Raw genomic sequence first — 16025 nt, forward strand, 5'->3', positions numbered from 1 at the left:
CAATTTTTTCATACACTTAATAGTGTAGTTATATACAAAAATCTTACCCGTACACTTTAACATAGTGATTCATTCACTGGAAATATTATGTTGCTTCAAACACTTTATGTGTCATACCAACACATAATAAATAACAATGAGCACCTATATAGGTATGCCTTTACAAATGACATGTAGTGACATTTATCACACGTATAAATATCTTCACATATATAATGAACTTAGTACTAGACATTGTGAAGGAATTGATTAGTAGCTATCACATGCGAATAGATTTAAAAAAGATCCAGTGCAAAAAAACCATCCTACCAAAAACAATATACCATACAAAATGACTTCTAACGTCTAACGTAGCATACTATATTCTAAGTTGTTTAACTGTTAATTAAAAAATGTCTATATGCTACACAACAAATATACCATATAAAATTACTATCAACATACATGTAACACCTACACTATTACATCTCAATAAACAAGACAACACAAGTGTCTTCCTACACAGAAGCTTCATGTACTACACAAAAACAATAATATAACTCTTAAAGATCCATGCCTACACAAGTAGGCAATAGCATCACAACCAGACAACCTTTTCATAAATTAAAATATGAGATCCTACACAACAAACCATCCATAGTTACTGCATCCTACACACCATTCATCACAAAACTAGATGGTTGTTTTACATGTATACATCCTAATTCACCGTGATATTAGTGCATGTCAAGTTATAATAAAAAAAAAACAAAACAAACTTGCACAAATTAAATATTATATTAAAATGTCGAACCATATGAACTCGTATATTAATGTAAATATTATTCGTTTTTACCTAAAAAAAACCCCACTGTTTGTCGAACCTTATTTATCTTCATGATCAACACAATAAAAAAAAGGTTAAACGTAGGTGCATATGTGTAATAACCGTAATGATGTTACAAATTAACTCTAAAAAAAGGCTCAAAGAAGACAATTAACCTTGATTTAATTGAAAGCTTGTGAGACGGTAACCTAGAAAAAACCCCAATTTTGTTCGACAAAAAACGACAGTGATTAGTGTTTTCCGGACCCAGCCTGTATCCTAGTGCACTGAACAATCTTTTAAAAATGGAAGATTATGTGAATCACATATCCTGAGAAGATGATTCAGCGGATGTTTCCATGAGATTCGGGAGTGAAAAGGGGAAACTAATGAGGATATGTACGTTTGAATTAATTGGGTTACTGCACACAAATGACAAATCTATCCTTTTTACCAAATACAATCTTCTTATTAATTACAATTATGCCACTTTATGATATACCATTGATTACACGTAAACAACAATCCAGATCTACTTCTCGCACTTCTCGCTATAATTTTACTTCTCACATGAACCATCCCATGTATATATATATGACGTTTTAAAGATTTATTCCATTCGTGTGTAACACGGGTACTATCGTAGTCTTCAATTCTGTTACTCCAATAGAATAGTAACCAACTTTGAAAGTTGTTCCAATCAAGCCATTGATAAAAACTTTTGTTCCAATAAGGTCATTGAAGTTTCATTTTTGTTCCAGTTCTATATATTTTACTTGAATAGCAGCAGGTAATCTAGTTTTTTATTTTTTTAAATAATAAAATAAATATCTCTTTGAAAAACAGAATGTCGATTCATATCAACTTCCATCTCCAAAACCCTATCAGCCATATAATCTTCTTTTTCTTCTTCAATCAACACTCTATAAATCAAGAACATATCGTAATCCTATCAGCCATACCTTCTTCTTCTTCTTCAATCCACCCTCTACTACGAATCAAGAACATATCGTAATGTCGAATCAAGAACCAAATTCCACAAACAGTGTTGAGCAAGAATTAGGCGAATCCAACGATGACGACAACATAGCTTCAATACCAATTGAACAACAACAGGTTCGTTTATCTTATATTTTCTTCTTGATATGTGCACGCCAGCCACTCGATAAAATTCCATGAGCCAAACCCGTGAACCCGTCCTGCCAAACCCATCAACCCGTCCCTTATTTCATATACGGTCCGGGATCCGGGTTTGAAAATTTTATTTAAATGGGAAACGGTCTGGTCCGGGTCATACCCAACGTAACAATGATGGAATCTTATACATTATAATGAATATGATATAGTAGGATAGATACTATTAATATCGTCTTGTATCTTGATCATTATAATAGTATATGATATGTATTTTGCAATTTTGTTTGACTAATTTTGATATAAGATCATTATGGTCACATCATTAATTAAATCATGAGTTTGGTTCTTGTATAGTCTATACATGTTTCATGTACAATACATATGTTAATTTAAGGCATGAATATTTTGCGTAGGAAATCACCTTTTTGTTATCAAAATAATGATACAGAATCAAAAATTGAATGGTTCTACAAAATAGTATATTGATCATATATGATGAATACATATATTTTATAAAATATTATATTGATTGTCTCGTTAATTATTAATTTAACTTCGTTGTAGTTTATCACTAACGATCTCTTATTATACTTACTTTGTTAGGTAAACCTAGAAGATATCATATGTGATAATGATGAGTTTAGTGTTAACAATCCTTTCTTAAATACACTTTGTTTTAATAACGATGATGAGGATGAAGTTGATCTCAGTTCTGTTGAAGATTGGAGTAGAAGTGAACAAGATTATGCAATGAAGTTGAGGATGAAGATTATGAGGATGTAGATATTCTGTATCCATGTTATGTTCCTAATATCGACTAGAAATTGGCGAAGGCCGTAGTATTAATGAAATTTGAGAGTCTCGTTCAACTGGAAGACATGTTGACTGATTATGCGTTGCAAATGGTCACCCATTAATGTTGACGGTAAACGACCACAATAGGTTGTTTGTAAGATATGGGACCGAAGAAATTGAAGACGACGGGAAGGGGGGAGAAAAACAGTGTGGAAGTGTCCATTTAGGCTTTGGGCATCTAGGATTAGTGGGGAGGATTCTTTTCAAATAAAAACACTAAATGATAAGCATACATGCTCAAGGAAGTTTGATTTAAGTTCGCTTGATACATATACTTGGATTGCAAAACAATGTTTTAAGAAATAATTAAAAAACCCGAAATCTGTTTTTAGGAAAATACAATAAGATATCATGAAAAATACCAATGCAAAGTGAGTCCCGGCCAATGTGGTAGAGCAAAAGACAAAGTATTCGATGATCTTGAGGGTGGGTTGAAAGAACATTATGCAAGACTTTCAGATTATCAAGCTGAGATATTAGAAACAAACTCGAGGAGTACTGTGAAGATGGTCGTGGAAACGATACCAAATGGAGGTATTTATTTTAGTAGTTACTATATATGTTTCAATGTTGTTAAAGATGGGTGGATCAATGGTTTTAGGAAAGTTATTTGTTTAGATGGATGTTTTTTGAAAAATCATGGTCAATTACTCTCGGCTGTTGGAAAAGACACCACTAATCATATTTTTTTCTTTAGCATGGGCTATTGTGTCTGTTGAGAATAGGAAAACTGGAATTGGTTTCTTAATCTATTGCGGGATGACATTGAAATGGAAGGTGGACTTGGACTTACTTTAATTTCTGATCAACATAAGATATTTTGTACTTATTAAACACATATTTATTTGTTGTTATTTATAACTTATATGTTATGTTTTTGTTATTGATTTGGGAATTATAGAGGCTGTAAAGGATGTATTTCCAAGTGCCGAGCACATGAAATGTACAAGACACATTCATGCTAACTTTATAAAGAAACTTCGTGGCCTTCAATCTAAAATTTTGTTTTGGGCTGCTGCAAAGTCTATTAGTAAGCAATGGTTTGAAATGCATATGGAAGAGTTGAAAACCAGTAGCAAAGGTGCATATGATCATCTTATGGAAAGAAATCCGATTACCTGGTCAAGAGCCTTTTTTGAAGTTGGTAGGGAATGTGATGCATTCGAGAATGGGATGAGTGAAAGCTTTAATTCACGCATACGAACCGCATGAAGGAAGCCCATTATCTGTATGTTAGAAGATATTAGAAGATTTGTTATGCGTAGAATGTTCTTAATGGCGAAAAAATCGGAAAGATTTGAACATGAAGCATGCCCTATAATCAGGAAAAAAAAAACTAGAAGATATTAAAAAGAAGCAAAGGTAATGGTTATATTTTTATCTTTTTGTTATCGTGTTATGAATTTTAATAGAATTTTGGGTTGATAATGTAGGCACTATGAAGTTATTCCAAGCGCTAACAACATATTTGAATAAAGGAGTGAAAAAAAATGCATATGTAGTGAAGATTCAGGAACAAATGTGCACGTGCAGATCATGGCAATTTTCAAGCATCCCCTGTGTTCATACAGTATGTAAGTCCCCGTTCCTGGTAGCCCTACTTTAGCGTCAAATTTACTCATAAACACAGTTCTTACAGATCAGAGTTAATTAAACTTTCGCGGAATATAAAACTTCGATCATTCTTTACAAATCATTACAAACTTGTCTTTAAATCATAACATGAAACATTGTGTTAAAACATTATTTCCTTTATCATTAGATGCCAGCCGTTCACTCTATGCCATGTGCCATCCTCATGCTAGTTCTTTAATCTGCTCACCTGCGTACATACTAAAAGTCAGCTACGCTGAGTGAGTTCTAGTTAATCAGGCAACTTGTCATACAACCACTACACACAACATATGCGTATTCGAAGACACATAATCCACCGTCTAACCTGCTACTGCTTAACCACTTAATTACCCCTACAACTTAACCTCTTAATTACCCCTACAGCTTAGCCACTTATGCCACTTTATGCCACTTTAATAACGAATAACGTTATGCCACTTTAATAACGAAGTCACGCATAGGCTTTCCCTACCACGTACTGTCGTCATGCCACTAACACTCTTACTAGACCCTTGCCACTTCTATCACACCCTACTCCTGCTTGTCTACAACACACTTTATGTCATCACGTCATTCATATAATAATCAAGTTACATCACAACATTTATATGCACACTAATGACCACTTGGGGATCATTCCCGAATGACGGTACGCGCAATATCCGAAGATCGTTCACGCACCAACAGACATCCATTCATAACATACGTAAATATTTCACATCAAACATTATAGCATACACTTACCACTTAAGGTAAGTGTATTCACACTTCACAAGAGTATGCACACAGCCCCGAATACATAACAAGGAATGAGGCTAGAAACTAACCTGAATGTGGTTACGTTCATCATTAATAGTTATTCCCTTATTGAGCTGTGCACGGCTAACTGTATAATATTTACATGTATCGGTTAACTATTGCTACTCATATCGTATGTCTATCTTTATATATCCCACAACGAACGGGGGTCCGGGGGCAGCGCCTCTGGCAGCAGGGTCAGGGGCGGCAGCCCCTAGCAGGGTCCAAGGGGCAGAGCCCCTGGCTGGGGTCAAGCTGCCAGGTCAGCTTGGAAAATTTTTATTTCTATTAACTGTCTTATCACATTTTCCATTAGGATTTTAAGTTATTATCTAATTCGCCGTCTCATTCCTTATAACGAATTAAGCCTAATTCGTTAACCAATTCGTTGTCTTAAGTGATCTGGTTCGTTAACTAATTCGTCCTCTAATCAGCATCTGATTCGTTATCTGAACATCATGCGATTCGTTATTCTAATTCGTTAGCTAATTCGTTAGCTGGTTCGTTATTCTGGTTCGTCATCTTCCATAACGAGTTGGACCTTTATAACAAACTGGTCCCTTAATGAACTGGACCCTTAACGAACTAATTAACGAACTGTGTCTGCTTTGCTATCTCCCCTTGGCGAATCACATAACGAATTACCTTCTAGTTCGTTAAGCATCCGTTAACGAACTAGGTTTAGGTCAGGGAATGTCAGAATGTTCTCTGACATTCTCTTAACCTCGTACAACATTTTCGGCGCCGCCTTTCCGGCGCCGTCATCGCCGGAAATCCGTGATCTCGCCGGAAAAACGAGATCTCAGCCGTTTCACCACCGTTTTCACCGTTTTTCATCCCATTCGATCCATATCTGAGCTAGGGTGATCCGTAAGCTCATCTTAGATTCGGTTTATACCCGATTCCACCCGGATCTCGTGACTTCAACGGTTTAACGGTGTCGGCTCGTCGTTTCATGACTAAATCTAACGGGGTTGAGTTCATACAACATAATACTATCATTACCTTGGGTCGTAAACTGATTTTCCTTCTCCTTCTTCTTCTTCTAGGTTTCGGCTTAGAGAGAGAGAGAGTAGGATGAGAGAGAGCTAAGTGTGTGTTTTGGTGGTGTATGGAATATGAGAAATGAAGGATTAATGGTGATTTAAGGTTTATATAATTATGGATCATGGGCTTAGGCCCATGGTCCTTCCCTCTTTCCTTCATAACCAAAGTCCATAACCCGTATCCATTATCCAACAATAGCCCGACCCATACCAACTCCTACTCTATTTAATTATTTCCCATTAACCCGAGTAAATTTTCCCTCCAATATTAAATAATTTAATTAATATTATTTTGGAAATTTCGGGATGTTACACAGTAGCAGGCTAACAGCTTTAGGGTTCATCAACATAAACCCAGAAACTTATGTCAACAACTGGTTTACAAAAGACATGTTTAAGGAAACATATAGACATCGTATCAAACCATTGAAGGGAAGTATGCATTGGCCTAAAACATATGATATTAAACCCCTACCTCCAAAAGAAAGACAAATGCCCGGTAGATCGACAATAAAAAGGAAAAAGACCCTTTAGAGAAAGAAAAGAAGAACAAAAAATAAAAGAACAAAAAGGTTGGAACTGCAAGAAAAATGACTTGTCAAAATTGTAAAGAAACTAGAAAAAATATCAGGTCTTACATGAAGGAGAAAAAAGATCCGCAACCAAAGGTAGCAAGAGCAAAAGGTAGAAATAAAAAAGTTGAGTCAAGAAGTGTGACCCGCGAGGGGGTAGAGTGGGTGCGTATACCCGGTTGAGTGCATTTTTGGTGTGTTTCGTCTATGTTTCTGGGGTATTTTGGTGTATTTTGATCCATTTGGGCGTATCAGAACCGTTTGGATTGTAACATCCCGTTTTTCTAGTTTCGGTTATTAAATGAAATAGGAATTATTACGAGTCGGGCTAGTGTTAGGTAAATGAATATGGGTTATGGACTTGGGTTATGAAGGAAGGAAGGGAAGACCATGGGCTAAGCCCATGACCAATAAATATATAAACCCTTAATACCCATTTTTCATTCATTCACACATATTCCATACACCATTCAAAACACACACTTAAGCTCTCTCTCTAGTCTCTCTCTAGCAGAAATCAAGAAGGAAACCAACCACCGATTCAAGGTATGATAGTATGATATTGTATGAGCTTAAACTGTTAGATATAAACACGAAACAACGAGCCGACTCCGTTAAACCGTTTACGTCACGAGATCCGGGTGGAATCGGGTATAAACCAAACTAATATGAGCTTAGGGATCACCCTAGCTCAGATCTGGATCAAACGGGATGAAAAACGGTGAAAAACGAGTTAAAACTCGTTTTTCCGGCGAATCCGCGGTTTTCCGGCGACGGCGCCGGAAAAGAGGAATACGAGGTAAGAATGTCAGGGAATGTTCTGACATTCCCTGACCTAACCTTAGTTCGCTATGGAAACCTAACGAGTTAAAAGGTGATTCGTTAGTTGATTCGTATAAGGGAGCATAACGAACTAGCTCTAGTTCGTGTCTGACTCGTTAAGGGAAAGGGTAACGAATTACCCTTTGATTCGTGATAGTTAGTTCGTTAAAAGAAATAACGAATTAGAAAGTCCAATTCGCTACTTGGACCGGTTCGCTATATGGACTGATTCGTTAAGGAGTCCAGTTCGTTAAAGGGTTCAATTCGTTATAGGAACCAGTTCACTAAGATAAGCCAATTCGTTATGAACCAGTAACGAATTAGAAGTTTAACGGAATGACAATAACAGTCTCTGGACTTAGAAAAGAATGATTTAATTACAAAGAAGCCCTTGGACTTTAAGTAGCAAATTATTTAATGATTCAAAATCCTAATGGAAAATGTGTTAAGACAGATAATGAAAATAAAATTTTTCCAAGCTGACCTGGCAGCTTAACCCCAGCCAGGGGCTCTGTCCCTTGGACCCTGCTAGGGGCTGCCGCCCCTAGAACCCCGCTGCCAGGGGCGCTGCCCCCGGTGTTCGTTGAGGGTAATAATTAAACTAGAAAGACGATATGTGTAGTGATAGTTTATTGATACGTATAATTATTATACAGTTAGTCGTGCACAGCTCAAGAAGGGAATAACCGTAAACGGTGAACGCAACCGAATTGAGGTGAGTTTATAGCCCCACTTCCTTGTTATGTTTTCGGGGCTGTGTGCATACTCGATGTGATAGTCAATACACTTACCTTAGGTGGTAAGTGTATGCCTTGTATGATTTATGTATGACGATTGCTTGACGGTGCGTGAACGATCTTCGGATATTTAATGTGCCGTCAAGTGTTAGTTAAAGGTATGATTGATATGCATGATGTATGAATGACGTATGTATGAATATGTATGATGTATGAACAATGTATGTATGAAATGTTGTTGGTACGTGAACGCTCTTCGGAGATTGCACATATCGCCAAGGAAAGTATGTAAATGACAGGTATGTTATAGTAGCATGAATGTGGGGAACCGACCCTAATAATGTCGGCGAATGAAGGGAACCAACCCTAATAGTATCGGCGAATGTAGAGAACCGACCTTAATAATTCGGCGAACGTAGGGAACCGACCCTAATAATATCGGCGAAGGTTATAGGGCGGAATGCTCTTTAAAACGTATATGTATGAATGAAAGTATGTAAGTAAGTACGAAAGAAAGAATGAAAGTACGTATGTAAGTAAGTGTGTAAAAAGATATGAAGGTATGTACCTCCGGGTGCATATGCTAGTATGTGAATGTATTGTATGTCGTCTGATTAACTACAACTCACTCAGCGTAGCTGACTTTTAGTATGCACGCAGGTGAGTAGAATGAGGCAACTTGCTTGAGGGGAAGCACATGGCATGGATTTGAAGACACTGGCATCTCAATGAAGTTTTATGTTATGATGTTTTAAAAGACAATGTTTTATGTTTAAATAATTTGAATGTCCATTAAGACAAGAAAGGATGGTTATGTAATATAATGGTTTGAATGTTTTAATATTCCGCGAATGTTTTTATTAACTCTGATATTATGAACTGCGTTTATGAGTAAATCCAACGTTAAAGTGAGGAACCGGTAACGGGGCCTTACATGGATTTATTTTGGTTTGTTTTGACACGTTAAGGTTTTTGGTGTATTTTGATCGTTTCGGCATTCTAGATGTTTTTGTATACTTTGGTTTATTTTGACATGGTAAAGTTGAAATTTTATCATTATTTAGTCATATTCTTATATAACAATATAATTAAAAGGATTGTAAGTTTTCAATTTTTTGTTAAAAATTTGGTATTATTTATAAAGGATGTAATATTTATAAAATGGTGGTTTTTTGCAATTTTCCAAAAAAAAACTTTTTGAACATTTTCGCATTTTTTTTCAATTTTCGCAATTTATTGCAATTTTTCGAACTTTATTTTGCAAATTTTCAGAAATTTAAAATTAAAAACATTACCTACTATCCGGGTAATGTTATTATGCAAAAGTCAAAAAATTAAAAAATTAAAAAAAAACCTAGATTATCTGTTATTCATGTAAAATATCTGGGATTGGAACAAAAATAAAACTTCAATTACCTGATTGGAACAAAAGTTTTATCGGTAACCTGATTAGAACAACTTTCAAAGTTGGTTACTATTCTATTGAGTAACCCCTTTTTAATATATTTGAAGATATTATGCACAAAATAATGACCATTTACAACAATTTAATATGTAAAATATCATCATCATCATCATCATCATCGTACTCAGTATATCCCACCAATAGCAAAGCTATGGTAGGGTCTGAGTAGGGTAAGATGTAAACAGCCTTACCTCTACCTCATATGGATATAGAGGCTGCTTCCGGCTAGACCCCCGACTCGATAATATGTAAAATATAATTAGGCTTAATGTATACCTTAGTATTTATTAAAGAAGTCAACATTTTTAAACAATAAGGACTCATGAATTAAGTTTGAATTATACAAAGCTTCTCAATTTCATATATGTATAAGGTTTTAATTATGCTATTTAATTCAAATTTTCAATTATATGATTATTTAATTTTGAATCTTGAAAAATAATATTCTAAGTATAATCATTTTAAAATAAATAAAAAATTTAGAGTCCAACGATTCATGTTTTATTTTTCTAGAAAAATCATATATCCGAGTTAGAAACCATCAATAACTTTTTCTTTTTTTTTTTTTTGACTTCATAAACATCTATCACATAATCAATTTCAACAAAAGAAATATGACATATATCAATCATTTTATGTACTTTCATATAAAAATTTGTAGGTCAACATTTTTCAACAAAAGAAATATGATCATATATAAAAACAACTTTTCATATTAGTTAGTTTCATATGACATGTATCAATCATTTTATGTACTTGTAATTCATTTGGTTTTATTATTGTTGTGATTCTGTTTGGATATATTTTTAATGCTTCTTCGAACTCATAGTGGTATTGAATTCATAACATTATTTCATTTATTTTTCATAATTATTGTTTGTACTATATATTTTATTTTTTATTTGTTATCTTTAATTTCATGACATATATAGTGTAATACATGGATTCAAAAAAGAGTAATGATAATATTTGGATTAGGTTTGTTTGTTTAATTAAGAAACACGTTTGTTTTTGGGTGGGTAGGGGGAAAACACACTTGTGTCGATCTCACAGGAGTGTCCCCTTTTGTTGGGATTATGGACACTGGATTTATAGCAGGCCAGACAGCATTGAAGGCGGCATCGGGCAAGGTTGCTAAACACGAGATAGCTTGTTTGGAGAATCAACACGTGTTTATCCCCTTCGCCTTTGACACTTTTGGTTTCTTAGCTCCGGATGTCGTGAACCTTTTGAATATGGTTCAGAAAGTTGTGTATAGTAACGTATCAGCCCATAAGAATCAAAACTTTGTTTTTAGTTGGATTGGGTTTGCTATCCAAAAGAGGGTTGCGACGCAGCTTATTGCCTGCTTACCTGCCACTTCATTATAAATCGTTTGGATGTTTTCATGAAATATAAAAGAGCCAATTAAGAAATAAGAAAGGAACGTGGATGAAAGAGTTAAGGGCAGGTAGGTAGGGGATGTCTTCTTCTCGGCATTCCCAATTCAATTCAATGTGAATTATTATTATTATTTTGAAAATACACTCCATTCTCGTGATTCCAACCTCCTCACATTACATTTACATCTTCCCAAAAGTCCAAAAAAAAACAAAACCTTAGACTAGACTATCATCCCACCCAGATCTGAATCTGCCATTCACAACTAAGAGCATTCTCATCTCACCCTCTATTCCTAAACCAAAAATTACACTAAAACTCACTATATTTTCTCTCTCTATTTCAATTAAATAATATTTTTTATACCTTTTATCATTACCTTTTCTCTTTCCTTCACTCACAACCACTTTCAAAATATATTAAAAAATTATAGGGGATGAACAGTAACTTTTCAAATATACAGAAAAATCACTACTTTCTCTAAAATATAAAAACTCTTCACTCACTAAATTATAAAAACACCCATCACATAAAAAGAGGGGTGGGATGAGAATGCTCTAAGGCTAATTCATCTATTCTATTCTATTCTATTCTATTCTATTCTATTGAAAAACATACAACTGAAATGTTTGTGACTTGAATATATGTAGATGAGGTTAGACGAGAGTCCAAGGAAGTGTAACCAAAGCCCCCGGGGTGGTGGCTAGACTTATGGGACTAGATTCTTCTGATCCTGCTTTTAACCCTCACTCTTTTTCACACATCGCCGACTCTGAAACTGTTGCAGACCGTGGTATGCGAAATAAGCTTGATGGTTTTCTAAGGAACCCAGTTGAAGATAGATTACTCACCACAAAATGTTATCTCCTATCAAAAAGAGTCCCGGGTTCATTCTTTCAAAGAATGCAGCTTTTATTATGGAGGAAGCTTCCAAGATAATTGAACAGAGTCCCCAGTCAATTTGTACCGGAAGATTACCATCTTCTAGGTCTACTTCTGTCCCACTTAGAATTCGCGATCTAAAAGAGAAAATGGAAGCTGCACATAGAACATCCAGACTTCCTGAACCATCACCGAGACCCAAAACATGTCCGTCTGAAATTGTGGTTTTGAAGAACAAGAATAAATCTGCTACTCCAGGGAAAACAAGTATTCAGAAATTCAAGGGGTCTACTTCAAGAAATAGTAGGAGTACCATGAAGCAAAAGGAACATGATGTTAAGTCGGTCTCGGCTCAATTGGATAAGGAACAAAGAAGTACACCTAAAAGAGTACAGAGTAGATCAGGTAAAACCCCTGAAGTACTCAAACCGAACAATCAAAAGCAAAACACTGCATCTCGTAAAGATCACACGAATTCAAAACCTAGGGTTCCATATCAGCATGGCCGAAAAACAACTTCCACAAGCAGTTGTAAGGAGGTCAAGAAGTCAAGGAAGGCGGTTGAAAACTCACCCCCAAAACCTCGGTTAGTGACATCTGAATCGGTGTCTACAACAAAGAATATTTCTGGGAAAAGACAAACGAATGGGGATGCTACTAGAAGTGTTGTTATTAAGGACAAAGAAAGGTCTGTTAAATGTAATATTACTATAGATGGGCCTTCAAACTGGGACAGGAATAGTGGGATGGATGTGGTGTCGTTCACGTTTACTTCACCTATTAAGAAACCAGAGATTGACTCAGAGGCTTCTGGTCAACCTGCAGTCAAGAGTCGGTCCCTGTTTCAAGAGGATAAAGAGATCGCACCCGTGATTGATAGTGATGCTTTGAGTGTTTTATTGGAGCAGAAACTGAAGGAGCTATCTTCTTTAGTTGAGGACAAGATTATTGTTCAACATGATTCTGATGTCTCGTTAGTCGATCAGATGATGGATGCTAGAATGGATTCACAGGTATTATACATAACTTTATAATGTGGACACAATGCAATACACAATTTAACTTAAAGTTCAAATTGCAGTAATATTATTAGCTGAAAAACATCTTATGTAAACAATGATATCTGTGCTTAAATCTAATTATGTTTTCAGGGAGTTGAAGTGACAGATCGCAGTGAAAACTATGAAAGTGGGATAAAACACGAGCACCAACACGAACATGCTTGCACTAGTGCAAGCCCGGAACCGTCTTTGTCAAATGACAGTTGCATCACATCTAACAGCACAACCACTTTAACCAGCAACGGTAACCTTCCTAATTTCGGTTATTGCTTTTTGTGTATGTTAAAATTAGAGGCGGTAAAATGAGTGTGTTGGCCGTGCAACAAGTTGTTCCTTTGCTTTGGTCAAAACAAACTGGGTTGACTACCAAATTCTTCTTTAATCCTACTTTTTAAAATTTTATATAAAGGGGTGATGTTACACAACGATAACCTGGTTTCTCAAGTGTTCCAGTCACTCAAATGTCTTTTTTTTTGTTCTTTTAAAAGTCATTTACTTTCATTAACTATTTCTATCTTATGTAGTTTTTTTTTTTTTAATATTGTTGTTGTTGTATGTGATTTTATTGCAGAAATTATGCAGCTTTTTTAAAATTAAGTGATTTATGTTATGCATATTAAAACATTTATCATAACTCATTTGACCCGTTAAAGGTTATTATTCAGGAAACACACAATATATGTCTGCTACAAGAAACATGGAACTATTTGCTGAGGAGTTAGAATTACTAGATTTAGCCAACGTCACTTCCTACTTCAGTATTTGAATTCACGTTCATGTCAAAATGGTCAGCACAACGGGAATTGGAATACATAAAAGAAATACTTAACCATGCAGAGTTGGTGCTAGACGATCTTGATTTTGACCCGACCCAGGTTATAAGTGTGGATCTATGTGACCAATTGGAGAGTCAACACAAATGCATTGGCCCGTTGTCAAAGCAACAAAGGAAGACATTGTTTGATTGTGTGAGGGTGTGTTTGGAAGATATGCATGCACGCGGGCTGAGTGGAAGTTATGACGAATGGTCAAAGTGGTCAACGGTGTTTGAAAAGAAGGGTTTGTTGGCAGATGAAATACAGAAACAGATACGCGGTTGGAGAAGTATGGAAGAGTTAATGGTGGATGAGGTGGTGGATCGGGACATGAGTAGTGGAGACGGGAAATGGATGGATTTTAAAGCCGAGGGTTTCGAAGAAGGCGCGGTTATTGGAACCGACATATTAACTGTGTTGATTGATGAAATAGTGGTTGATTTTCTGTCATGATAAATTGTTGGTATTTTTTTTAGGTCTGATTTTAACCAAGAGGAAGAAGCAATGACTTGAATCACTGACCCTCATGTTATAAACACGTTGGTAAATGTACGTGGTGTGTAGGCGAATTTACAAGTACACGCCTAACACGTAGCCATATGTAAACTCGCATAAAAACTAACTCTTATGAACTGATTTGGCGTAAACCATCTAAATTGTTTGTGTTATCTGCCCAATGTCATGAGTTGTCTATGTAGTATATATTGTATTCTATGCTCAGTTTTGAAATAGAGAGGAATCTCGTCGTCATCATCATATGGGGACCGAATCTCATGTTCTAGACCTCGTAGCATACTTCTTTTTTTTTTTTTCAATCCGTCTTCAATTTAACTATAGAATCTTTCTTTTGATTCTTATATTTTTGTTAAATATTAGATTAATATGATTTATAGAATAAATTGTTTTTGTAAAACCACTCCCAAACAACCGAATCAATGAGTGATCCGATTTATAAAACACGGACAAATACGTGCTAGAGCATTCAAAGTAGATTCTCTAAATTGTATGAGTGTGTACCCTTTTTTATAGTGGTGGTAAGTGGAGTAAAATGAGCATATTAATGTTCATGAGTAATTTAGAAAAACACTATCCATATTCTGATTTTTTTTAATATTTGTTCAAAGTGGCCGTAAGCGTAGGAGACAAAATGTAATGATAAGGATATACAAAACTATTATTTAATTAAAAATAAGAGATAAATAAATAGTGATATTTAGTGTAATTATAAAGTTGAAGATAAAATATTTGCCGGGAATGCTCTTATATCACTTCATTATATTACCGAATGTAATAAGTTTAGTCAGATGTCAGATACTAAGTATTATTTAAAAATGTTTATCATCCTATTAGTACTTAAATATATATGTACGGTTGGGTTAGACTAGCTAGCGGTAACCTTTTGTCATTGGATCATCCCGAACGGGGTAATCAGACAATTATTTGTTTGTTAGTCGTTAAATACACACACATTTAGACTAAAGAAAATAAAGGTAATTAGAATAAAAGAAAAGAAAATGGTTAACTTGTTATTGGTGACAGACCTATGAATTTTTTTCATATGAGGTCGTAGATTTTTTCAGTTGACTTTGCTATATACTCACATGGGTCGTCGGAATTTTTACACTATAATAGTTATAAAGTAAACTATTTTCACAGAGGATGGTCGACTTCATACACAAGGATAGATCCGCCCATGCTTATTACACACTTTATTAAAGATTTAAGTGTCATTTTGGTACCTGTATTTTGTTCAATTACACAACTTTAGTACTGTTTTTGATTTTTTTGCAAATGACTACTTCATGTTTCAAAAACGTGCCATTTTAGTACTTTTTTTAACCCCCGTCTATTTTATCTGTTAAGCTCAAGGGTACATTGGTAATTTTCTTTATTTTATTTGTTTTAGCTTTTTCTTTAAACAAAATACCTTATAATTAAAAAAAATATACACAAAATAAATCAAAACCCACTAATTCACTATCATATCTCCCTCCTCGCCATACAACTAGGTCTCCATCTCTCTCTCCTCACCATAC

The 16025-nt window shown here is 35.1% G+C and overlaps 1 protein-coding gene across 1 annotated transcript; it reads left to right on the plus strand.

Moving 5' to 3' along the window:
- Window positions 1-2787: 2787 nt before the first annotated feature.
- On the plus strand, window positions 2788-14600 carry LOC143591710 (uncharacterized). Its single transcript, XM_077071839.1, has 8 exons — window positions 2788-2847; window positions 3130-3331; window positions 3699-3878; window positions 4231-4367; window positions 12074-13126; window positions 13265-13418; window positions 13840-13916; window positions 13948-14600. The coding sequence occupies exons 1-8, from the start codon at window positions 2788-2790 to the stop codon at window positions 14440-14442; spliced, it is 2358 nt and encodes a 785-aa protein (XP_076927954.1). The 3' UTR covers window positions 14443-14600.
- The last annotated feature ends 1425 nt before the right edge of the window (window positions 14601-16025 follow it).

The sequence above is a fragment of the Bidens hawaiensis genome, unplaced genomic scaffold (assembly GCF_021521415.1).
Source record: "Bidens hawaiensis isolate Kalapana, Puna unplaced genomic scaffold, B.hawaiensis_p1.1 tig00039988_1, whole genome shotgun sequence".
Classification (NCBI taxonomy): domain Eukaryota; kingdom Viridiplantae; phylum Streptophyta; class Magnoliopsida; order Asterales; family Asteraceae; genus Bidens; species Bidens hawaiensis.

Bases quoted from the DNA above. Each gene is read 5' to 3' on its own strand.
- LOC143591710 (XM_077071839.1), top strand. From the start codon at position 2,788: ATGAAATTTGAGAGTCTCGTTCAACTGGAAGACATGTTGACTGATTAT. The intron at 3,332-3,698 runs GTATTTATTTTA...TGGGAATTATAG, and splicing joins GGAAACGATACCAAATGGAG to AGGCTGTAAAGGATGTATTT. The intron at 4,368-12,073 runs GTATGTAAGTCC...AGTTGAAGATAG, and splicing joins GCATCCCCTGTGTTCATACA to ATTACTCACCACAAAATGTT.